The sequence below is a fragment of the Sceloporus occidentalis genome, unplaced genomic scaffold (genome assembly GCF_023333645.1).
Source record: "Sceloporus occidentalis isolate IW3139 unplaced genomic scaffold, rSceOcc1.0.p SCAF_2, whole genome shotgun sequence".
In the NCBI taxonomy this organism is placed as follows: domain Eukaryota; kingdom Metazoa; phylum Chordata; class Lepidosauria; order Squamata; family Phrynosomatidae; genus Sceloporus; species Sceloporus occidentalis.
In genome coordinates this window covers 84,517,501-84,545,000 of record NW_028316982.1, presented here as the reverse complement: position 1 = coordinate 84,545,000, position 27,500 = coordinate 84,517,501, and the positions used below count along the sequence as shown (strand labels likewise).

The 27,500-nt window shown below is 39.9% G+C and overlaps 1 protein-coding gene across 8 annotated transcripts in view; it reads left to right on the top strand.

Annotated features, from left to right (window-relative positions):
- EBF3 (EBF transcription factor 3) overlaps window positions 1-27,500 on the top strand; it is a 230,632-nt gene that overhangs the window by 170,571 nt on the left and 32,561 nt on the right. For all 8 annotated transcript variants that reach the window (XM_089510158.1, XM_089510161.1, XM_089510159.1 and 5 more), the window contains 2 exons: window positions 444-574; window positions 1,094-1,220. In XM_089510158.1, coding sequence (XP_089366284.1) covers window positions 444-574; window positions 1,094-1,220 — 258 coding nt within the window. The remainder of the gene's footprint in view (window positions 1-443; window positions 575-1,093; window positions 1,221-27,500) is intronic.

The window sequence follows — 27,500 nt, the reverse complement described above, 5'->3', positions numbered from 1 at the left end:
ATGAAAAAAAGAAAGAAAACCCAACCCAATTAGCTGCTTATGAGGAATCGAAATTCAGAGCATTTGCTCTTCCATCTCCCTCAACAACCTTTTGATTGACTCTGCTTAGATCTGTACAGCAAAGCAGATAAATCGACATGCCACATGCATGTGATGCTTAATCATTTGTAATAGCCATATTTGCCCTGACACATAATTTCCTATATCAAGCCATTTTTTTTCTTGCTCACTAGTATTCTGCTGTTTGGCCTTTGCTTTATAAAACATTTAATAATTTGCTTTAAATACATCAACATACTGATATATGACTGCTTCCTAGAGTGATCATATGCTTTCTTCCTACTGTGCTTTGCATGGTTTGTCATTGGCAAAACTACAGCAAAACATGATTTCAGGAAAGGAGAGAAACTTAGTGATTCATTTTTTTTGTTTTGCACAAGCAGCCACACCTTGTATAAAGGCCATCAGTCCTAGTGAAGGTTGGACAACTGGTGGAGCCACAGTCATCATAATCGGCGACAACTTCTTTGATGGCTTGCAAGTTGTTTTTGGAACGATGTTGGTGTGGAGTGAGGTAAGTCATGGGTCACTGTTAAGTATTCATCTCTACATTTTTCTGGCAATGGTTGTTGTTTATGTACAAGTTGTCAATAACTTACTGACATTAGTAACCATTAATATTCCAAAGTACCCTTTTAAACTATCAGTCCATGTATGGCAGTGGTCTGAACACAGGGAAAGATGCATGAGGCACTTCATGGCCCTCTAGTGGAAGGCCTGCTGCAGAAAGCTTCCAGATACCATTGGGCAATTTTAAAAATTACTAGGAGAAAGTTTAAGGAAACATATGGAGGCAATTTTCATATGAATTATGCCCTGTAGCCTTTCCTGAAAACTAAAACTGTGGGTTACTTGCAGATATTTTCATTTTAAAAACCCTACTAGTATCCTCATTGTGTTTTGTGATAGCAAGACAGCCACATTTTAAGAAGGTCCAGTGTAAACTCATTTTACTAATTATGTCAAAATGACTAGTGTGACTACTATCACTACAATCATAACTGAAATTATGTTTACTGTATGATTTTTATAGCTGATAACACCTCATGCCATCAGAGTTCAAACCCCACCACGGCACATTCCTGGCGTTGTTGAAGTAACTTTGTCCTACAAATCCAAACAGTTCTGTAAAGGTGCTCCTGGACGGTTTGTCTATACTGGTAAGCAAACAGCTTTTTTAGTTACTTCTAAGGTATGTTGTTCATACTTTAATGACGTAGGGAATACATGTTGGTATGTCTACATTTTAAAAACTTTCAATGTTGCCAAAATGATAGGTCAGTCTCAAAATGTATCTTTATCTCCATAGGAACTTTTCCACATTCATGTATTTATGTTTATTCCAATTGAAACGTTGCATACTGTGCTATAGCTATGTGTAAATTTAAAGTCAATGGTATTCTCTGCTGTTTCACCATTAATGATAATTTCATGCTCACACTCTTCCAGAATGGATCTAATTCCTTTTCTCTGATACCTACATCACTTGTGTGTGGTCATACATACAGAATATGCTCTTAATAAACTGAGGAGATAGTTAGATTTCATTTTTAAATAAAGTGCACAATCCATTCCTGTACAGATAAAATGCACACAGACATATTCACAAGAAGTGATCAGCTTAGTCTCTATACTCTGCTTTTATACTGTATCTCCAGTATCCACAATTGGCCCTCAGTGTGTGCAGACACCATGCAGGCCAGAAGCAGGGATAGCTAAGACAGCTTGATATTTGTACATAAAATATATAAGGCCTTCTGGTCTCTTTAAGGGTCAGCATGCACACTATACATGCAGATTTGAGGGCCAGTTAGAAAGTGACAAGGGAGTGTAGAGGAAGAGGACTGAGTTCTATAGTAATGCCTTCAATATTTAAATAGTATCAAAATTGGCTCATACCAATATTGTTGTCATGTTTTGTAAACCCCACTAGTTTCAACCACAACCAGTATGCTAGAGGATACACATGTTATAATTTCAGTTGTTGTTGTTAGGTTGTAATTACTCATACTATCTTGAACTTCAGTAGAACAGTGCTCTGCCCAGGTTTTTTATGCTTACGTTTTGCTGACCTCACCTGAATGGGCAAAACAGTGTGATTTGAGATTACAGCACATCATGTTGTAAATACGTAAATGCTTGTAAATATACAATATTTTAAAACAATGAAAGCAACATAAACAAAAGGACATCAAACCTGGCAGTATAGGTCAAATACAACAACTGATGTGCTTTGATCATGTTTGATGTAAATATATGTATGTAAGGTATAGCAGAGTGAAAAGGCAAACTGGATGTTTTAAAATATGCAACCTAATTTATATGTAAACCAGGAAACATGTTAGATGAAAAGATGAATGTATACACGAATTATACTTATTTACTAATATTTTCTATTGACAAGTTCATCTGAAGGAGCATATAATCAATGAATGTATACAATTGTTTATAGATTTGAAGTGCTAAATTATAAATATATATGTTGACCACTACATTTACATTAAATAAACATTTATTTGGTAGTCTTCAGTGACTGTGAAAAATCTTAAACCCTGATACATAAAACTTGCAAAATGTGCTTTCCAACCATATTCCAATGAAATGGAAAATGTGTTATCAGATTACAGTGCGCCTGTGTCATATGCGGGTGCACCTTACATGTCTTCCAACATATGCAGGAAGCTGTGCCAGAAGAAGTGGCGCGCCCCAGAAAGAGTAATGGGGTGCGCACCCATAGTGCGCACGTCCCACCGTGCCACCGCGAGCAAAGCCCCGTTGGCTTTAATGGGGCTTGTGCATACGCGGAATTTCCCTTATGCGGAGGTGGGGGGGGGTCCAGAACAGATCCACCGCGTAAGGGAAGGGACCACTGTATTTTAAAGATCCATTTTCATAGTTTAAATTATTCAGATTAATTGAACTGATGATTGTAGAATTATTTGAGAGCAACAGATTTATGAGCCAACTAAAATCTCTATTAACCACTATTAGAAAAGTGTACAGTGCAAGAATGCATGTGACTGCTTGTTGAAAACATCCCTAGCACATGGAAATGTATATTTTTATCTCTTGTGATCAAGAGACCTATGCCACATTGATTAACATGAACCTACATTGGGCTTAAAGCTCAATTTAAAATTAGAGGAATGGTTTAAAATGAGGTGACAACATAAAAGTTACCTTCCTGAACTTGATTGCTAAATTTGGAACATTTATGGTGAGCATGTAAAAACACAGCCATTATGATGCAGTATTATTGATCCAATATTATAACCGATGGTGATGCCATCTTTGGATATCCTCATTTACTTAGTATGATTATCGACTTGCCTGCATCGCCTGGTAAATCTAGGGCCACTCCAGATTATTATGCTCTGGAGCTGGCCCTGGATTTTCCATGATGACAATTGCATGCACTGGACCAAAACTGGTGTGGTGGCAAAGTGTTCTCTGAAAGGGCCAGCCAGGCTGACACCACATCGGCATGGCTGGCCCATACCCCCATACTCCATCCCCAGAGCCACTACCACCATGTCCCTTACCTGCAGAATCCCCATGGCCAGCTTCCCAGTATGCTGCCACTTCTCTGGTGGGTGGGTTTATCCATGCAACCAATAAGGAGATAGGGCAGAGGATCACCTAAACACATGGTGAGGGTCTCTGAAGATTCCCACCATGTGTTCAGGTGATCCCTCTGCCATATCTTCTCACTGGTCACATGGGTGAACCCACCTTCTGGAGAAGAAGTGGTGCACCAGGAGGTCTATCTATGGAGCTCTTACAGGTGCAATGGCTGTGGCTCCAAGGCCATCCTCTTACCCCATGCTGCTCAGCCCCAGGAAGGGGGAATGGCCATTACTAACTTTGGGACAAAGTCTGGTTAACCAAGGAAACCCACAGTATTTCAGCAGAAATCAGTGTATATAATAGAAACAGACAGCGCTGAGATGAACACAAGGTTTTTTACCCATGCAGACAAGGGGCATATTACAGATAGAGGAGCATATTCAAACTGAGAGTGCCTGTTTTTGGAGCAATACTGTATGAGAACTGCCATCTTTAATATGATTGAGAATGCCTATTACAAATAACATACACAACCAAACACAGAATTAATTCTTCAAGTTATTTAAGTCTATAAAATTGTGCTTATGAAAAGACATTTGCGAAATAGAAATATAGTGTTGGTAGAAATCTCACTGTGAGAGGTCTGAATCTTTTGGGATCTAAACTTTTGCATAAAGCTATCATTAGGTACATCAGGTACTTACAAGCATTCTGGTTACTTCATGACAAAGCAGCAAAAATAGATTATCATGAAAAATCCATAGACATGAACTATGATGCATTTATTAATTAGATTTTTCAGATTTTTTTTAACATAGTTATTAAAATTACAACAATTTCTGGAAGAATTTAAAAAAGAGACATGGAAAGAAAAACAAGAATTTGGTTAGGTGATGCAGATGCATTTTTAGTCATGATTATAATACATCAGTGTGTTTATAGATTTCTCTGGGTGTTTACCAGAGGTCTGATATTTTAAAAATCTGTTGGTGTTAGATATGTTTTTTTCTTCCAAGTCTTTGGTGGCTGCATACTGGAAGTTAATTGTGAAAAACCTTGTTTAGAATTAGCTCTAATACTACCTAATACCTCACTAATACTTTATAGGTCTGTATTCCTTTATTCAAAAAATCAACAGCTATTATCCAGATAATGTAAATGGATAATTCAGTGCATACATTAATGACAATCTGGCTTTAGTATTTAGAATCCAAAAGAAGAGTGTAATTTCTTGAACAGTTTTCTTCCCCTGTAAATGTCCCTAGTTTAACAGTGTTTAAAAGTCACATTCTCATAAAGATCAATTTATTCTTGGTCCCATTCACCAAGAGTCATAGGAAATGTTAAAGAAAGACATTTAAGTGAATCAAAGTTACTAAAACTGCTGTGGCTGCAATTAATTTTCTGGAAGCATAAAAAAATAATAAAGAGCTGCAAGAGAGTACACATTTCAAATGCTTTTTAAGGGGCATGGAAGTCTATATGACTACAGAAAGTAAAAGGAAGGGTAAGGTCAGAACCTGTCTGACCTGGAAACTTCAGTCTGATTTGTATTGCCCCCAAATTGATGGGGACAATGAGATAATCATTGGAAATTACACTCACCATTGAAAACTGAGCCCAACTTCACTGTATTTCACAATATGAAAATTATGTGGCCCCTTAAGAGGGAGGGGCAGAATCCCCAGGGCATCTGTTTCTCATCAGTGTCCCACCATGCTTGCAGTCTGGCTTGGCACTCTAACATTTAACCTTCTCAGCAAGAGGTGGAACAAAGGGCAAGAAGGCTGCAGAATAATGAAACAAGGGTGTAGTGTGCTAGACAAACTGCCTTTGCAAAGTACAGAAGTTGAGGCATTTAAATGACATGTATGAATACTGATATGAAAGTACGAAACTTTGAAACAAGGCAAAAGACCAGCATCATTGCATACACACCAGATTGCAATAGTCACATATAGAACGATTGCTATGCTGTTTCCCAGAAGACTGAGAGGAAAGTCTATTACCATCTATCCATGTCTTTTTTGCCTGCTGCTTTCAACTATTGTAAAGATACAATTACCTTGGGAGATTGTGGCAGTTCAGTTGATTAGCATGGTGAATTAAAAGAATGAGTCACAAATGACATGTCCAGCTCTTCCCTACTAGTCCTTGGTATTCCCAGCGTACATCACCCTTGTTGTAAGAAGGTCAAAAATTAGAGAGACATAACAGTTTTCAAGCAGCTAGCACTTAGGAGAAGAATTAACAATCATTCTGTATGTAATTGCCAGTTAGTAAATTGCCTTCCAGACTGTAAAATGCTATATAAACTGGTGGGCACCTAAAATTAAATTAATGAGATATTTGCTGCATTTAAAAGTGAACACTGCAAATTAATAATTGAGTGTAGTACTTGTTTTAATATTTGTCAAGTCATGTATCACTTGCTTGTTTAATAACAATTAAAATAGTTCTTACCTGGGAAAAAAAATCTTGGCATATTTAAATTAAGCAGCTTTCTGCAGGTTAGATTCATCATTTTACTTGTAAAAGTCACTGAAGGTTCTTAAATTAAATATCTGAGATTACTTTTTAATTACATTATAAGCCTTGCAATGTTATTTGATTAAGCCAAATTGTGATTTGTATGCTACTAAGTGGAATTATGTTACAGTTTTTATTTTAAAGCACACATCTGAAAGTGTGAGAAATCATTATGTATGCTGTCTTTAAGAAAAAGCATACCATGTGTATACCAATGTAGGTGTAAAAATACTACTGTTTTCTTGGAGTGCATTTGGCATAACTGATTCCCGTTAGGCAAAAGAAAACCAGGACAACAAATTGACTTCAGTATTTCTTTCACAGATATTTTTCTGTTCATACTATCCTTTCTCCTTAGTTTGGTTAACTTTTATTCAAGAGTGAATTTAATGTGTACGTTTGAACACACTAAGACCATGTATAACAACAAGGATATTGAAATTATAATAAATATGAAATACAGGGGGAAAGAGAAAGAAATTTGAATGTTGAATGTGAGACATTTTTAGGCCCCTAACATGTTCACTAGATGATGATGATGAGGAGGAGGAGGACGGCGACAATGACAATAATTGTGATTGCTACATTCATTATTATTAACAACTATTCTGACATAGAGACATGCTTCAGTCTTTTAAAGTCATTTGATAACCAGTAATCATTCACTTGATTTTTTTTAAATGATAAAAATTACATTATGCTGATATACTTCCCCATCAGAGGAGCTTAATAGATCAACTCTATGGGAGAATAGCCTTCTACTTGTATAGGAGCATAGGAGAAATGCCGTCTAGCTGCAATTGTACTATTGTTCATGCTCTTTCAGGGTTAACTATCTGTGTCTCTACCAGTATCATTTTAGCTAGTTTACATCAGTTTAACCCACTTCACTCTGTGAAAAGATTTCAAGCTTCAAGTACTTTAAGGCTCTTTTGTGTGAATTCCAGTTTAGTTCTGTCAGTGGGGCTGCTATATTGTGTTCAGAGTCAATAGTTCCCTTCCATCACAGCCAACACAAACTAGCTGTCTCATAGGTCAGTGCTCTTTAAACAAATTACTTGTATCCACAGAGCAAATGATTGTTAATTGCCTCCCACAAATCATACTATTTTTACTATGCTAAACTAAATGCTAATGCCTTAGTTAAATCCAAACCACCTGATCACTTCTTGTACATATTCAATTATAGTTATCAACCATCATGTTTTGTCATATGTTTTTTTAAATAATAAAGCACAGATAGTGAATAGTAAACATTTGTTGACTTGCAATTGTAGAAAAAAGAAAAAGAAAAGAATGCTTATGGCCAAATGTTGCCATGTTTAGCAATTCTAATCAATACACTACACTTGCTTTTTTATTCTTTCATTATTCATTAATCATAAAGCAATTCTATATCGTTGTAATATTAGGTATTTATTGATCAGACCTTGAGCACATAAAGGTCCTTAAAAACTGAGATAGGTATCCTTATCTTCCTATCAGAATGATTCTTCCAAATACGTCCTTCAAAATGTGCTAGTCAATTAATTTTAAATTTTTATAACAGCTGACACATTAATGTTACTATATTAAAATGTAAAACAAGCTGTATTTAACATAAAATGCATTTTACAAAAGCTAGATGGGAAGAAAAGCATTCTGTTTCCATACAGTTGTTAGATTTGCAATACAATAAGCATCTCAATTAGTCCAATATTAATGAAGATTTAGAAAAATTCTTGATGAGCTATCAAACTTGAAGTATAAAGTTGCATAAAATAGTTCCTTTTAAACAGCTGCAGTTCCAATAAATATAACATGGTCATTGTTGTCCCTGTTCTTTTCTGTCTCAGAGGAGACCAGAAGAATGAGACATACCATTTGTGCTATTGCACAAGTAGACTATTTGTTCTAATCAGTGACACCCATTTACTAGAATTGCTTAAAATGAACTATACCTCATACAGAAATCGCACATTTAGAGTGTTCCATTCATCATCTGAAAATTGAGGGCCAGTAAACTTTTCTGTTCCTCCAGCGGGATCATAGACATGCATCAAAATGTTAAAAAATGATTGGTGAGAGAGAACTGTCACCCATTTATCAAAGAAAAGGAACATTATTTGCTAATTTCCCAACCAAGGCAGTGACAGGGTGCTTCGTCTTTAGACCCATGGTGACCAACATGGCCTTTTTGTTATTAGTACAAGTCAAGCGCTTTTTGGCTGTTGCTAACAAGACACATTTGTCTATCATCAGAGAGTGGTTTATATTTTTTTTCAAGTAGCTGTGACCAAAGTCTGCTTTCTGCATCAAAACTGACTCTACTTCTCCAGGTTGTGGCAGCACTGGATAAAAAAGAAACTGATAAATCACAGAGTTTCTGCGTCAAGGTGAAGTTATTAACTCTGTTGTATCAAAAGGGACAAAACACAGCAGCAAAAAGATAGCCATCTATCTCTCCTACAAAACAAAAAAGGAAAGAATAGAAGGGTCATTAGCTTTTTGTATAATAATTGCTAAAATTTGATCACATATTGAATACCTTTTCTTTCTTTTAATGGAAATCCCCCCTTCTTTCTTCTCTGCTATTATACTGATAAAAATTACATGTGATGCATGTGAAACAAATTTTACTATATTGCAGTTAAAAGTGTTTTGTCATCGTAAAATTTTCCATATTTTAAAACAGACTCACCAAAGTTTAAACACTGCTTCCAAAATAGTGAGGACACCCAAAACTTCAAAATGCACACATGAAGGTGTGAAAGAACACCACAAAAGGGTGCCAAAAGACTGCTGTTCAAAACCTTCACATAATTCCATAATTTTGAAGGAAGTTTCATGGTTATTAGTGCTTTCCAAAACTTGCAACTGAAGCATCTGAATAAGTCCTACTCTCAGCTCTGTTGACCCATCCTGTTGCCATTTTCTGTGCAAGTATATCATGATAAGAGGTTTACTTGATTTATCCAGTCACCTCCCTCCATAGCTTGAACCTTGTTACACATCAGAGAATCTAAACCAGGTTTAAATTAAGCAGCTTACCTGGTAACTATATGTGATATGGATTTTCACAGTTTATAGAGGAACTACTTTGGCACAGGGCCAAACTAGAGTGATGTCAAATGTGCCCTTGTACTTAATATGCTGAATGTTTTTAATGCAAACATTAATGAGATCAGAGCAGTCACAGAGAGGGGAATTAAGTTTTTACTTCCTTGCTGTTTTTCTTGAGGAAACACCGTCTTCTACAATTTGTTCCTCAATTTGTTTGAGGTAGAAATGAAGAATGTCCTTTTAGTGCAAATACAGGATGCTATGATCCGGTTCGTATCTGACATGCACACACTCTAAGCTAGTTCAGTTTGCATTTCAATCCCAACATTCTTCATCAATAGATGCAAAAATGCATCATATATATCTTAGTCCATAGTTTGGACTTTGCTCCAGATCAGTAAACCTGGATTAAATTACATGATCAAGAATTTCATGTAGGCAAGTAGGGGTGTGGTTATGGAAGAGATACAGAATCTTCTTGGTTTCTGCATTATTATTATTTCTACCCCACCTCTCCAACAAGATCAAGGCAGGTTACATCAACAAAATCCATACAATACAATAAAATAAATCCCACTATCCCCTCCCTCCTTAAACTAAGGAGCGGTACAGTCGGCCAACAAGTGGCGTACCAGTGCCGGTATTACGGTTAGGGAGTGCGCACCATGTACATGCTCCTTAACCCTAATATGTGCCAGCAGCGTGATAATGGCGGTGTCCTGTGTACATGGGCACCATCATTATGACGTTGTGCATGCGCTGCATCCAAACAGCACAACGCGTGTCTTTATGTCTTTACGCCGCCCCAGGCTGTGTATGGTGGCCTGGCTGTGGCACGAGAAGGAGCTCAGAAACGGAGCTCCTTCTGGGCATGTGCCTTGTTCCCACAGCCACAAAACGACTGTGGGAACGATGCCGAGTGGCCCCTTTCTCCCATGGCTCTGGCTCACAGCTGTCCAGGGGCATGAAGCCCCAAGGACACCCCTTTTCCAGGCCATGGGGAAACGGCATTTTGCCGGATTGGGGCCTCTGGGCTGCCGGTATGGTTGCCCTGGCCCCAATCCTCAGCGGAAAGGGGCGGCTGTACTGGGCCAAACTCAACATAATAATAACTATAATAAATATAATTAAAACCATTAAAACAATCACAAACAGGAAACAGGACATCATGGGGTAGTCACTAGGATGACTATACTATAAAGCTTGGGAAGCCACTCCTTCAGCTATATCCCAGTTTCAACAAAAGGAATTTACTCACAGAGGCTAAGATCGTGATTGTCCAGGCCATTACAATCCCCATTTCTGTGTATGATTGTGAAAGCTGAAGAAAGCTGGTAGGAAGAAACTCAATTCATTTGAGATGTGGTACTGGAGAAAAATTATGCTGATACTGTGGACTTCTAAAAAGACAAATAAATGGGTCCTAGAGCAAATCAAACCTGAACCTTTCCTAGAAGCCAAGATGACTAAAGTGAGGCTGTCATACTTTCACTATATCATAAGAAGACATGACTCACTAGAAGAGACAATAATGCTTAGCAAAGTAGAAGGCAGTAGAAAAAGAGGAAGACCATATTCCAGATGGATAGACTCAATCAAAGACGGCCCTGAATCTGCAAGATCTGAGCAGGGCTGTTGATGATAGAATGACTTGTAGGTCTTTCCTTCATAGGGTCACCATATGTTGAAGTTGACTTAACAGGTTTTACATTTCATGGTAGACTGTGGGGAAATGGGATTCTGCTTCTCTATGACCATGGAATCACTAGCTACCAGCAAACTAGTAAAATATATAAATAAATTGCAGGCTAGTAACTTCTTTAGGATCATTTAATTATATAAATAGCAGTGAAAGCTGTAAAATGATGTAAAATGCACCAGGTGTGCTGCTAAAGAGAAAGAGAGAGAGAGTGAAGGAGTTTTTGTGCATTACCAAATAAGTATATATATAAGTCACAGACTGCTACATAACTCAGTACTCCCACATTTTGTTTGTGAGAGGGATATAAGCATTTCCAATTTCTGCAACCAGTTTTTGAATATTCACATTCTTAATGTCTGATTTATGTCCTTACACAGTTCTGTAAATGCCGTGATCTTCAAACCAACAGGTGTGTCTGCCCCTCCTCTGAGTCCTCTGAGATTATGACATAATCTCTTCAATTCCTGTGTCATCTGCTTTCACTGCACAAGAAGCTTAACCAAGTCATGGTATATACCTCCCTGTTCAGGCCGAGCTGGTTTGCCTTTGGAGGGACACCGCAGCAGCCAAACTGTGCGGCGTCCCTCTGCCCCAAAAAGAACCTGGAAAAACCAGGTTCTTCTTGGGATGTCAAGTGCACGTCACGAGTGTGCCATTGGCGCACCCGTGACGTAAGCGACACACAGCGACATGTATACGCTGGGCGTCACTTACGTCAGGTTGGCGGACCTTGTGTGGATGGGAGGCCGCCATTACAACGGTGCCCACACGTCCTAGGGTTCCGGAGCATGCAGCTGCTGTACGCTCTGGAATTCTAGTAGCAGCGGCAGCATGCCACTTTTGGCCCATCTGTCCAGGGCCCAAGAGTGTTAGTGTCCTTATCACCCACTGTATTTTCTGCCTCTGGTGAGCAGACTACCATCATCACTTCATCTTATCAGGCATCCAGTTCTCTCTGATGGATTGAACCTAGGATTCCACTGACTATTGCTACTGTGACTACAATAGCCTTGTCAGCCATCTGAGGTCTGTTAACTTCTGGGCTTATGAAATAGTTGACTTTTGTTACTCAGTTATTTAGTCCAATCCTGAGGACAGTGACTGTACTTTCATATCTCAGATTATGTCAAGCCAGTTCATTACTCACCTGAATGACTTGTCACCCTTATATGATATCCAGATATGCAGACAAACTTACTGAAATGGGTAACTCAAAATGAAAACCTCGCCAGCATTAGTGACTAATCTAGTCTTAAACAGATCAAGGTTCAGACAACCCCAGCAGTAACAATACTTATACTATTATTACTGTTACCTGTCATGGAACAGCAGCCTTTACCTATCCAGCAGTCATGGAAATTGCTTTTGTTAATTCTTCATCAAATTCATGAGGCAGAATGCCTATTCCTTTTCAGACAACTGATAGCTGATTTAATTATTGTGAATGTCAGACAAAGGAAGAGCAAAGAAAAGCCATTCTTCCCCTGCAGTCAAGGAAGGCTGTCAAACTACCAAACTTGACAACATGGGGAGGAAACTCTGTTCTGTGTTTGCACTATCACTCCAAATTGCAAAATAGTGAACCTGTATGAAAGTGCATGTGTAATTTCTTTGAAAGAACTTTTGATAAACTGTGGAAGGATAATAGGTGTATGGTTCACATCTTCCACTTTGAAGCATACAGATAAACTTTAACACTAGCAGATAAACACTATGTACCACCTTTTGTCAAATCAACTGTGAAAAAAAGTTCCTGATCCTATAAGGATACCAACACACACACACACACACACACACACACACACACACCCCTGGCTGGGGAACTCATCTGAACAGAGCTGTAGTTCACAGGTGGTTGTCCACTGAAGAACTCTACCTCCACATCAATGGTCTGAAGATGTTGGTGATCAGGGTCTTCAAGACCCGCCCCCTCTATAACCTTGCAGTATCCACAGAAAATACAGTTATGGTCTTTTATGTCAACAAGAAGGGGATCCTGATCAAGAGTTGAAATAGAATTAATCCTTCAGTTTTGGAGTTGGTGCATAGCTCAAAGGAGCTTGCCTTAAGCTATTCACTCTCCTAAAGTGGACAATACAGCTGGTGCTATCAGTGCCACATAGGTGCAATAGCTGTAGTCTGACAGCTGTTTCTTGGACAGGGAACAGCAAAAGTGAATCTCTTTGCATTCAGGCAGAGCTCACAATATCCCTTAGTCTGTCACACAGCAATTGGTAAGAGAACTATCTGGGAGACATGTTCTTCCACATATGGTTGAGTCAGCTCCTGTATGCATGACCAGCGTCCCTTCTCAGTGTGAAAGTCTTGGCCAAGAAATAAGTCAAACTGCTTACTAGCCAGCCCCTGGCGGCTTAAGGTTTCCTCAACTTCTCCTGTCTCATCATCAGTACAGCTAACTTCCCTCTCTCTGGATCTCCGGAAGCTCACAGCAATAGAGAAATCATTCCTAGAATACTTTTCATAGGAAGTGATACAAGCTGCTTGTGAATCAACCACAAAGAAATCCTATGCTGCTAAATGGAAGAGTTTCCAATTTTTTTTGGCAGCTCACTAGATGAATCTCAAATATGTGTTGTATTTGGTTCCCTTGGGTTGCAAGACATTTTCCTGTCCCCTGTTTCAGTGTACTTGCCAGTTGTCTCAAAGCATTATGTCCCAAAAGGGATCCCCTCTTATTTACTCACAACAGCATCAAGCTATTCATAAAATGAATTTGAAACTAACACCCACCATTAGCTCTGCCTACAGTCTCAAGGAGGCTTCCACTGGTTCTCCCTTGTCTTGTTGGGAAGCCCTTTAAACCAATTCAAGTTATTTTATGCTTCTATAAAATAATAAATAACAATAACACGTTAACTCTGAATCCCACAATACCACTGGTACTGCAGGAAAGCAGACATTTTTGCAGATGAACAAAGCAATTAATCTGCTACTTAGTTACATATTGTGGTCTCTCTATTTCAAATGAGATGCTAAATGTGTAACAGGTACCATTTGTCTGTCATATGATGTGGCTTGGAAAAGTTTTACCTATAGAGATTTTTTGCCTATTCCACTAGAACAATGGCAGCATCCACAGTTGCATCACAATACTGTATACAACTTCAGGATATTTGCAGGGTCACTGCATGTAGCAAATTGTCCACTTCCATAAGATGTTACAAATTTGACATTCATGTTCAAGAAGATGCCACTTTTGTTTAATCGGTCCTCTCCACAGGAGTGCCATAAAACTGTTTTCTTCCTTTAGAAGGTTTAGCTCACCATTCACCCATATGTATGAGTCATAGAGATCACAGAGAAGAACAGGCTGCTTACCTGTTACTTGGGTCCTTTAAGTGCTTACCTGTGAAGTAACACTATCCATTCACCTCTACTTTCTTAGAATCACAAGTGTCATCTTGGTTCTATGGGTCCTGGAATGGTGTGGCAGGGTTAGAGGAAGGACAGAAGCCCCAGTTGGACAAGTGCAGTAGCTAGGATTCCTACCAATAGACATTATTCAGCTGTAAAACTTCTGAACTTGCTAGGAGTAAAAACTATTTCATGTTAGAAATTGTGGTTATAATCTAGTTGTTTGGAGCACTAGTCTTTGGATTTCTCTACAGGCAGATATATACCATTCACATTGTTGTAGCTTATTTAGGTGAAAAGAGGGCAAGAATTTAATTTTCCTACTTCCAGAGGACTTGTCTAATTAATGTATGCATCATTTCAGTATGCTAGAAGAACAGTGTGTGTGCTCCTCTTGGTTCTAAATATCATAATTAGCCACGAGAACTATACATTCATCACCTGCTTGCTCCTTGATATAAAAAAGAACATATCTGTGGAAGTCTTCTACTATGCTTGCATCGTCTGTGCTCAGTGTGGAAACCTGATGATTGTAATCTGTGGCATTCTTGTGATCATTGTACTGTTTCAGGTGGGATAGGATTCTAAATATTTCAGGGACTGCAGTTGCTATTTGCATCTTTTGAGAAGTATTCATAGAATCATAAAATCGTACAGTTGGAAGAGACCAGTAGGGCCATCCAGTCGAACCCCCTGCCATGCAGGAACTCTCAATCTAAGCATACCCGACAGATGGCCATCCAGCCTCTGTTTAAATACCTCCAAAGAAGGAGACTCCACCACACTCCGAGGGAGTGTGTTCCACTGTCAAACAGCCCTTACTGCCAGGAAGTTCCTCCTAATGTTGAGTTGGAATCTCTTTTCCTATAGCTTTTTGAATTGTGGTGCCCAGAACTGGACACAGTATTCCTGCTGGGGCCTGAGCAAAGCAGAATACAGTGGCACTATTACTTCCTTGCTCTAGACACTATAATTCTGTTGATGCAGCCTAAAATTGCATTGGCCTTTTTAGCTATCACATCACACTGTTGACTCATGTCCAATTTGTGGTCTACTTGGACTCCTAGATCCCTTTCACATCTAGTCTCATTCAGCCAGGTGTCCCCCATCCTATATCTGTGCATTTCATTTTTCTGCCTGAAGTGCAGTACCTTACATTTCTCTGTGCTCAATTTCATTTTGTTAGCTTTGGCTCAGCTTTCTTGTCTATTCAGGTCATTTTGAATTTCGATCCTGTCCTCTGGGGTATTAGCTATTCCTCCTCATTTGGTATCATCTGCAAATTTGATAACTATGTCTCCAATACTGTCAGCCAAATCATTGATAAAGATGGTGAATAGCACTGGCTCCAAGACAGAGCCCTGTGGGACCCCACTGGTCACTTCTCTCCAGGATGAGAAGGAGCCATTGTTGAGCACCCTTTGGATTCGACCGGTCAACCAATACAAATCCATGTAACAATTACCTTGTCTAGCCCACCTTTTACAAGCTTGTTTGCAAGAATATCATGAAGACATTGCAAGGAGGAACAGCTCAGCTTCCAAGGTACATCTACACATCAGTTACAATTCAGCCCTTAAAATGTTGTGGGAAAGTCTATTAAGCTATAGTACCCTTGGGAAGAGTAAGCACCAAATAAGACCACAAATATGAAGACAGACAAGCACAACAGTGGTTTGCAATATTAAAATATATCTCAATTAGTGAAGCACCTTGGAGTATTTAACACTTAAAATGGAATATATTGTTTACTTTGAAATAGTATTCATGTTTCTGTATCTTATTAGCAAAATACTTTATCATATTAGTAAAATGACAGATTATGTTAGTAAATATTCTGTCACATTAGTGAAATGTATTCTCAAAATGCCATGCTCTATTACATTAACATACATATTAAACAGTGGCAGTTTCATTTCATGATATGAACATTTATGGTGTTGGATAATATTTTCTCCTTTCTATCTTAGACATCCACAGTGAGCATAATTATTTTAGCATCATTAGTAGTGTGTCATCTCTATATAATGGTTTGTACTGGGTAGTCAGAATTCTGTGGCCTTTTGAAGCATCTCATTGCTTCTAAATTCCAACAATTTATTTGCTATAGGAGCCTTTACAAATATTTGTGTTCATTACTTAACATGAAGAGCAAACATTCTTAAAAATTCTAAGAATTAAGCAACATTGTACAGTAAAATGCTAAAACATAAGCACTGAACTCATCTAAAGGATTATACTTGCAGAATGAGCTTCCTTACTTTTATCCACAACTGAGATACCATACATGCATACAGGAGATATGTGAGCATGGCTCCCTGATGCACCTACTTTAACTCTTTAGAGAAGTATCTACACCAAAATACAATTTGTGCAAAATAATGTATGTGTTGAGTATATGATCTAAGCCACAATTTAGAATACATTTCTTGTAAGTGCAGTTGAATTTTCTGGGACTGTTCTCTGAGGAGTGAAGCAGATAGCCAGGAAGTAGTGGCCTCTGGTCACTCTGGCTACAATCGGGCCTGGACTGTGGTGACAGCACAGCCTGCTCCCAAAGCAGGCCACCACTTGTGGTCCCAAACAATGTCACCCAGGAGCCGGATTTAAACAGCTCCTTTAAACAGCTACTTAAACAGCTCCAGAGACTTTGGGCTACCTTTGATGGCCTCAGAGCAGCTTCCAGCTGCTTTCGGGGCATGCGTCATGTAAACACCCAAAGTGGCCAGAAGCCACTTCTTTTACCCCATGTGTTTCAGGCCAGAATTAAAGATACATGGGATTGCATTATAAGTCTCAATTTATATGTGACAACAATAGCAATGTAAACATTACATACATACTCCCATCATGTTTGAATATATTTATTATATGTGCGCTCTACTGATATGTAGGCATAGCATCTCAGTGATCAGATTTCACCTTCTGAGCATGATGTTGATGGTCACAACATTTAATGCTAGGTAGGTAGATAGACATACATAGATAGCCAGGACATAGTATAGTGGGCCATTGGTATCTGCTGGAGCTTGTTTCTAGGATATACTGTGGATACCAAAATCTGTTGATGTTCAGTTCACATTATATATAATGGTGTAGTAAAATGATGTTCCTGAAATGACAATTGGCTTTGTGGAAAAAAAAATTGGAATATTTTCAAGCTGTGGATGGTTGAATCCATGGAGGCAGAATCCATGCATATGGAGAACCAATTCTAAACTTACAGTTAGTTCAGCATAAACAAGCAAACTGTGCTCAGAAACAAATGTTATTCAAATATACATAAATAATATTTGTTATAGCATGAAGGATTGAAATGAAATTTTAGACAGTCACTCTATTTGTTCAATCTGTATGCAGAAAATATAATAGAAAAACAACTTTAGGCTCAGAAGGAGGAGGAGTGAAGATAGGAGAAAAGAACATCAACAATCTTAGATATGTGGATGACACCATATCACTAGCAGAAAACATCAGACTTGGGGTAATTGCTGAGGAAGGTCCAGGAAGAAAGTGCAAAAGCAGACTTAATGCTGAACATAAAAAAACAAAAATAATGACCACAGAAGAAATACACAAATTCAATCTAGACAATGGGAAATCAAAACAGATAAAGAGTTCCCATACTTAGGATCAAATATTGATCAGAATGGCAACTGCAGCCAAGAAATAAGAAGATTAGGAATGGGAAGGGCAGCTATGAGAAAACTAGACAAGATCTTAAAGAGTAAAGATATACATTTGAGCACTAAAGTTAGAGTCATGCAAGCCATTGTATTCCCCAACACCATGTACACCAACACCCCAACACCATGTGAGAGCTGGACACTGAAGAAAGCAGATAAGAAGAAAATTAACTCATTCAAAATGTGGTGCTGGGAATACCATGGACAGCCAAAAAGACCAACAAAACAGATCCAGCCTGAAATCTCCCTGGAAGCTAAGATGATGAAATTGAGGGTGTCATACTTTGGCCATATCGTGAGAAGGCATGGCTCATTAGAAAAGACAATAATGCTAGGAAAGGCCAAGGACAGTAGAAAATGAAAAAGATCACAAGTCAGATGGAAGGACTCAATCAGATGGAAGTACATGGGTCTGGGTTTGCAAGACCTGAATAGAGAAGTGGAGGATAGGTGCTTTTGGAGATGTCTCTTCTACAGGGTTGTCATGCGTCAAAGTTGACTCAAAGGCTCCACATCTGTCTGTTGAACCATAGCTTACTGGCTGTATATTTAAAGAAAGTAGGAAAATGCTGGCTAATGGAACTCATGTTGATCTTTTTATGTGTTATGAGAAATCATGAACCAAGGTACATGCTTGGTTACATCCCATTTTGATTACAGTAATGAGCTTTATGTGGGGCTGTTTGAAAGTGATCAGAAACTTCATTTGGCCCCAAAAGCTGCAATCTTTGTTGCAAGAGTTTCACTGGCTGCCAGTCTATTTCCAGGCACAATTCCAAGTGCTGGGTTTTACCTTTAAAGCCCTATATAGCTTTGGTCCAGTATATTTGAAGGCCTGTATCTCCCTTTATGAGTTCATTCAAGTTGTAAGATAGTCTGGAAATGTCTTTCTTGCTGTCCTGGGCTCATTTGGTGGGAGCAAGGGAGAGGGTCTTATTGATGGCTGTACCCAGATTGTAACTCCTTCCACAGAGAGGCCAAGATGGCCTCAGTCTTACTCTCCATCTATCACAAAGTCAAAACATTTTTATGCTATCTGGTTTTTAAAAATGGATGGGTGGGATTTTGATGCTGCGCAATGCTATTTTAAAGGTTTTGTGTTGTTTCTGCCTTATGGCGACCCTATGGTGAACTTATCACAAGGTTATTGAGGCAAGATTTGTTCCCTGGTTGTCTCCCATCCTTGTCTCCCATTCAAATATGACCAAGTCTAATCCTGCATAGCTTCAAAAATTATACAAGATTGGGTATATTCAGGATAGAGTAGTGCTAATTCCAGTTGTAGGTGTTTTTATGTGTTTTTGGTCTGAGGAGGAGTTTGAAATAATTTCATATTTTTTACGAATTCACATTAATTGAAATACACAGGCATGTTTTCAGTGTTTTAGTATTATCGCTCTTTGTAGGGAAAAAGGAATGTATTTCATGGAATGTTGATTAGGATCTCCCCCCAATCTCCCTATAACAGCCAGACAAAATGTTAAAAACTTGCAAAAGAGCATTATGCAGGCCTTAATGGAAAGGGTATACCATAGTTGCAGAGGAGTAAAAAAATAAATAAAATGCTATCACAGTATGATATTGCCACTGAAAACTCCATAAATTAAACTCCTGTACCTTACATTGTTCTCAGAAAGCAATATGAAGCTAATGCAAATGCTGAAGTATAATATTCTTCTGAAATCTCGCCCTACTTGGAAGATTGCTGAATTCTGTATAAGCTAAAGCTCTTGGAGAGGCATCAAGAGCAGTCTCAGAGTAATGAAAGTATGATAACTCTGAATTGCTTAAGAGTGTTTGTAGCTCTTGAAGTAAGACAGAGCTGATGAAAACTTCTCCTGACTATTTTCACAATCTGCAATTTCAGGCAAAAGAACAGCTTTCTATACTCCAGTCTCAGGCTGCATCTGCACTGCAAAAATAATGCAGTTTGACACTGCTTTAACTGCCATGGCTCTGGGATTTGTAGTATGTTGTAGTAGACTAAGTATCTGACAAAACTACAAATCCTAGGATTCCATAGCATTGAGCAGCAATTAAAGCTGTATCAAACTGCATTAGTTCTACAATGCAAATACAGCCTTAGACTCTACAGTACAGTATCATTATCTCTGGGGTAGTGCTGAATCAAGCACCGGTAGAGACCTCCCAGTCTTGCAGGTTCCAAACCATCCAGAATCCCTCCACTGAAGAGGACAGAGAGATTTGATCAGGTTTACAGAGGCTTCCTCCCACTCCCTAATAAAATTAACAGAAAACAGTTTAACTGTGTTGGTAATGGGATGTACCAATAGGATTCAGGCCCAGTTTTTTTTAGTTTTTTGGAGTCGTATACCTTGAAGGCATTTCTGATTTATGGTGACGCAAAGACAAACCTATCACAGCATTTTCTTTACAAGATTTTTTTGAGGGGCTTTGTCCTTTGCCCGTGTCTGAGAATGAGAGTGAGGTTTTCCCAAAGTCACCCAGTGGGTGTCTATGGCTAAGTGGGAATTCGAGTCTTGCTTTCCCAGAGTAATAGTGCAGCACTCAAATCACTAAACCATGCTGGCTTGTGAACATTTGTTGTTGTTGCTGTTGGTATGTGCTTTTAAATCACTTCTGACTTACAGTGACCTATCCCTGGGTTTTCTGGGGAGGAGATTATGTGACCCATCCACAGTTATCCATGTGAGGAACTGAATCTAGTCTCCAGAGTTGTAGTTCTATACTCAAAGCACTATACCATGCTAGCTCTTTTTAGTTGTAGTGCACTTAAAATATAAAATATGACTGTAACAAGCACATAAAATCGCAGAGTTGGAAAAGACTTCAAAGGCCATCCACACATAATCAAAGCACCCCTCACAGATGGACATCCAAAGAAGGAGACACCACCACACTTGAAGGGAATGTGTTCCACTGTTTGAAAGCTTATATTATTCAAGAATAATAATCATAGAATTTGGTGACAAAGATTCTTCTTTATTTTGTATCACATTGGCCTTATAGGTCCTAGCTTTTTTAGAGTTTAAAGCAGGGGTAGGCAACCTTTTTGAGCTGGGGGCCGGGTGTCCCCCAGAGAACGAGGAGTGAGGGGTGTAAAAAATAAATAATTAAATAATTAAATAATATAGGATAACATTTTCAAATGTAGGACACATTTTTAAAAATGGAGGACATGCGAAAAAATTTGATGATTTTTTAAAAATGTTAATCTAAATGCATGTTTCTTAGGCATGATCAAAATGGAGGGCATTTGGGCATTATTCCTAGACAGATGGCAGAAATGGACTTCCCTTTCTGGCCAACCCCCTTCCCCCCATTCCAAACAGCACATTTGGGCATTGAACATGGCTTTACTTAAGATGGCCCTTGCATATTTCAGAGGCTTATTGCATAACCAAACTCATTGGGTTTCACACTGAACATGGGTTCACATGGCTATGCATATTGAACATGTCAAGGTGGTTTCACCATTCTTGCACCAAGTGTACTTCTCAGAAGTGTGTACTTGGTAAAGGGACTGTGGTTTTTCTTCACTGCACATGAGTTTGTAAAAATCACAGCAATTTACATTGGCCTTGCCTCAGAGGCTTTCTGATATCAATATCACCATTAAAGAACCAAAAACACACAGAAAAGGCACTTTGGAAAGTCACACTCTCTTAGCTTCAGAAACAGTGCATGCATGCCTCTCAAGCTGACTCATATCATCATCATCATCATCATCATCATCATCATCACCACCACCACACTATCACTGTCAAAACAAGGGAGACTTGTTAGCATTAAAAGCACCCAAAACACACTTTGGAAGTTGATACTCTCTTGGCTTAAGAAACAGTGCCTGCATGCTTCTCAAGCTGACTCATCACCACCACACTATCATTGTCAAAGCAAGGGAGACTTGTTAGCACTTAAAGCACACAAAATAAAATTTAAAAAACCTTGAGGCCTCTGGCCACTCACCACCTCCTCCTTCTTCTCCCCCTCCTACTCTTCCTCTTCCTACTCTTCCTCCTCCTCCTTCTTCTGCTCCCCCCTCCATCTCTTCCTCCTCCTTCTGCTCCCCCTCCTCCTCTTCCTCCTGCTTCTGCTCCCCCCTCCATCTCTTCCTCTTCCTCCTCCTCCTACTTTTTCTGCTCCCTCCTCTTCCTCCTCCTCCTTCTTCTGCTCCCCCCTCCATCTCTTCTTCCTCCTTCTGCTCCCCCTCCTCCTCTTCCTTCTTCTCCTCCCCCCTCCTCCCTGCGCCGTGCGGCCTGGGGGTGGGGCGAAGGAGGCAGAGGAGAAGGAGGTGGGCGGTGTGGGCCCGCGCGGGGAGGCTGGGAGAGCGGCGCAGGCCCGCACGGGAAGGCTGGGAGGGCGGTGCGTGGCTTCCCCCTTTGCCTCCTCTGCCCCAGGCCGCGTGGCCCTACTCTTCCTCCTCCACGTGGTGGAGGAGGAGGAGGGCCATGGAGTTGCGTGGCCCAGGAGGAGGAGGAGGTGGAGGCGGCGGTGGCAGGACCGGGCTGGGGCCGGTCCTGCCGCCTCCGCGGGCCGCATCCGGCCCATGGGCCGGGGGTTGCCGACCCCTGGTTTAAAGCCTCAATTCATGTTGAGTATCAACTGTCAGAAAATCCAGTGCACTATTATGCTGGAAAACTGTACCCCATGCTCCATTCAGATAGACACAAAGCACCTTTCTGGATGCAAAAAGAACTGTCCAGATCTGCACTTTGTCTCCATATCTGAGGCAAGATCTGAGACAAAACCTTGGTTTTCTTCCCTAGACCCGGTTCGTTGAGCTTCCAGCCGTTGGAAGTTGGCTCCCTAGGAGACTAGTACCAGTCAACATCTCCTATGATGTTCTCTTTGGGCATGGGCATGGAAAATTCTCCAATGTGCATTCATCATTACCTTCAAAGGTGTCACCTTGGGCAGAACTTCCTTCATCAGTTTAATCTAATCTGGATTTTATAGCTGGCAAAGGAGAGAAGTGTAAAGAAGACTGAGCAATTTAAAAGACATCTCAGAGGCTCTGCTAGATTCATGAGGTTGGCTTGTCAGTTGCTGCGAAACAGCAATACTAAGGACCTTATCTTCAGCTGTAACTTCTTCCAGAAATATATTTGATTCTTCACTGGGTTGATCATGTTTCCAAGTCAAACTGTTGTTGATCTGTGAAGTTGAAGACACTTGGAGGAACTCTGTTCTTTTGCCTGATGAGAATACTATTAAGAGAAGGTTATAGCAACAAATGCTTAATTGATCTATCAATGCCAGTATGACCTTAATGACCTTGAGTACTAAAGGATTGTTGAAAGTGCATTGCATCATGTATAAATCTGAAGGATCTCCTATAACTAGGTTAGATGGGTATGTGTAGGACAGGCTTCAGGACTAGGGAGACAAGGGCTATGCAGATATTGGGCTCTTTCACATGGAGGAGGCAAGCAAGAAAGAGGCTCCTCCCTCCCTAACTGTCATCTTTCGGCCTCTGGGGGAGAGAGAAGGCTGGCCCAGTTCCATCAGGGGCTAGCCTGAAGAAAGAGGCTCCTCCCTCCCTAACTGCCATCTTTCGGCCTCTGAGGGAGAGAGAAGGCTGGCCCAGTACCACCAGGGGCTAGCCTGAAGAAAGAGGCTCCTCCCTCCCTAACTGTCATCTTTCGGCCTCTGAGGGAGAGAGAAGGCTGGCCCAGTACCACCAGGGGCTAGCCTGAAGAAAGAGGCTCCTCTCTCCCTAACTGTCATCTTTCGGCCTCTGAGGGAGAGAGAAGGCTGGCCCAGTTGCATCAGGGGCTAGCCTGAAGAAAGAGGCTCCTCCCTCCCTAACTGTCATCTTTCGGCCTCTGAGGGAGAGAGAAGGCTGGCCCAGTTCCATCAGGGGCTAGCCTGAAGAAGAAGAGCCCTCCCTCCGGTCCATCTGCCTTGGTCTAGGCCTCAGAGGGAGAGAAGAATGCTGGGCCTGATTCCCTCCCCCCTCACCATTCCCTTCTCCTTTTGTGTCGTGTCTTTTAGATTGTAAGCCTGTGGGCAGGGAACTGTCTGTTATCCCCTCTATTGTAAACCGCTCGGATTCCCAGTGATTGGGTGGTATATAAATAAAACCTATTATTATTATTAAAATGTGATTAAATCATGCTAATAGCGTGATTGGAGGGAAGATTATCACACTCCTGCACACTTCTCCCATTTGTGTCCTGTGTGTAAATTGTAATGGACGTGTCATTGGGTAATAATGGGAGTTTCTGTTATTACCCAATTACGTGTTCATTAAAATTATGCACGGGACACAAAAGGGAGAAGTGCATGGGGGTGTGATAATCTTCCCCCCAATCACACTATTAGCATGATTTAATCACGTTTTAATGATGCTTGCCTCTCGTGTGAAAAAGTCCATTGTTATTCCATCCAGAAATGTGGATACAAGAAATGTGGATGTTTAATGATACTTTTTTAGTGACTTTAGAATCAAAATGTGCCCTTTTGGAATTCTGTGGTGACAAAGGACAAAGCTCTAAGCAAGAAGTGGATGGTGACTTCCATGTAAATTAGATGCTGAATCCACTGTGGGATTTAATTCTTTGAAGTTACAAGTAGTTGTGCTAAACCTATGTAGGGGATACAATTTGGAACCTTGAAAGCTCCTTTAAAGTTTGGGCCAAACTTCAGAGCAGATTTCCTATCCCAGTGACATGAAGGCACTGGCCACTACTGTTGCAACTTCATTGCAAATTTAAGACAGGCTCTGTCACTGATAAGCAAGAAGATGAAACAAATAGCTTTGCTCTGAGACTTTTTCATATCCTACAGTAACATTGTTCCATGTAGTCCTCATAGATTTGAGGCTTTTCCTCCTCATTTTTCTGTTGTTCTATCTCTCTGATACCAAGGTGTATAGCTGGCAGAAGTATTTGATGTCTGGCTAAGTTCTTTAAATTTGGAAAGATGATAAACTTGGGCATGTTGGCTAGCTCCTGGGTGTGCCCCTTGGCCACTCTCTCCACCATCTAAGCATCTGTTGTGGACATTTGTCATCTGCTTTCAAAGTGCTTAAGGCATCCCCTTACCTGGCGTGGGTGGGAGTCTGGACTGGTTGTCATACTTGCTGTTTCTTAATTTCCTAAAATGCATTTCTGACCTGGACAGGTTGAAACAGAAACTCTCCTTTGTCTGTGCTCCATCTATACTTGAATCTGGTTAGCTTACATTTAGAACTACAAAAGGACTGTGATTAATTGGCTCTCTGTTTTCTTGACAGTTGCTGAGGCCTCCTCTTTATTCTTTCACCACATTCTGAATGTGATATTCTGAAGAGTCTGGTGTTTGTAAAGGGAGATCTTGTTCAATAGGACTGAGGTGCAAGACAGACATCGTTATAGTGTTCTAGGCATAGGAGACAAATAGGTTTGGTTACATACAGTTTGGAAGTGTAAAGGTTAGAATATAGCTCTGGGACTTGGGATATCTCAATTCAAGATCATGAATTAGTATACAATATAATGAAGTGCATAGAGGTCCAGCATGGTGTAGTGGTTTGAACACTGGATTAGAACGCTAGGAGACCAGGGCTCAAACCCTGGCTTGGCCGTGGAAACCACCTGGGTGACTTTGGATAAGTCACACTCTATCAGCCTCAGAGGATGGCATTGGCAAACCCCCTCTGAAGAAACTTGCCAAGAAAACCCTATGAAAGGTTTGTCTTAGGGTCGCTTTAAGTAAGAAACAACTTGAAGGAACACAGCAACAAATACTGAAGTGTAGCAGTCACTTAGTATTTGTCCTTAGCCAAATATCATGAACCTGTTCAAAACTTTGCATTAAAATGCATGTGTTAAAGAAAAGTTCAGAAGCCAAAAACAACATAAACCACAACTAACAAATCTATTGATTCATAGTATTCATAGTAAAGTTTGTCACCAAGGTTGCATCAACCACAGGTATTCTTACAAGCAGATAATTAATTGTACAGTCTCTTGCTGTGGCTGAGCCACAGAATTCAGGGTTAGGGCAACATCTGCTTTTTGTTACTCAGTTAAGTAAAGCCCTCACCATGTAGAAATGGCAACTGACAAAGTTAGCAGGGCATGTCTATTAAGAGAATGTCTATCTATTAAAGTAATGTTTAATAAGCGAATATGAAAACTTCATATGTATAGCAGGGTGGATACACACTGAATGCCTATTGACCATTGTTGACCATCCCTGTCCCTCTATAGGCTACCATTTCCTAGAGCCAGTTGCCATTTTCTAGTGCCAGAAGTGTTTTTCTAATCACTTCTGGTCAATTTCGGGCATTTTTTGACCATTTCAGTTTGACCACCAACAGATTTAGGCTGGATCCACACTGTAAAAATAATCCAGTTTGATGCCACTTTAATTGCCATGGCTCTTTAATTGCCATAGAATTCTGGAAATTGTAGTTTGCTGTGACACCAGAGCTCTCTGACAAAGATTAAATATCTTAAATATCTCCCAGAATTTAAAAGCATTGAACCAGGACAGGTAAAGTGGTGTTAAACTGGATTATGTTGCAGTGCAGATGCAGGTTTAGATAGCAAGACTGCACCCCCAAGTCATTTTTCAGCTCCAAATTGCATTATCGTATAAAGTGGTTGAGAGTTTGTTGATTTAACTCCATCTAGGATTCCTACTGTTCTATAATTTAATCTCTTTTTCTCTAAATTGATCTCTTAGAAGTACCAAGAGGTGACATCTCTCCAAAGGAAATTCCTTGTCAACTGTTCCTGTATGGGTTTTCAAAGAATAGAGGCCTCCCTGGGTTTTTGGGAGGAACTGATTGTTTTCCTCCCATTGCTCAGTCCCAGCACCAGCCCATGGATTTTCTGTGGTGGCAAACATAGAGCTTGTTGATAAAACAACAACATTTCCCTCTCCTTCCAACCAGACTGGCCTCTGGATTGGCTCTAGTGTTTTGACAAGTAGTTGTTCTTTTTCCTTATGTGATCATTTCAGTGTTCCCTGAACCAAGCCTTGCAAACATTACTTTCATTGGCCTACATCTTTTGGAACACCATGCTGACAGGAAATTTCTGGGAATTTTAAACCAAAAACTAACTTTTCCAATTTTTGTCTTGAGCAATGATAGCTCATCTAGAGCCTTTCCTTCAGGTTATCAATTTCAGATAGGACTGTATATTTTAAAATTACTAGGAACTCTGGCTTTGTATGTTACCCTGATGACTATGAGGATAAAATGGAACATCTGAGGACACTAGGAAATTCATTAGTAGTTTCTTTTTTCTGATCTATGGTCATTTCATTCATCTTGTTGAGGAAAGAGAAAAATAATGGTAACTGAATATGTGTGTGGTAATTGTGCATATATAATCTACTTGTACACATTTATAGAATGTCAGGTTGTTAAAAATATTAAGGAATTAAAGGATAATGATGGTGATCGTGATGGTCATAGCTAAAGTGATGTATGAAGAAAATACTTTTTGGTGTTTAGATGGACAGCTGCTGCTTTCTCACCTGCTGAGAGAAAAGTAAGCAAGGCTTGTGATTCTGTATCAGACAGTCCCATTTATATTGCAAGTGCATGAGAGTGATGC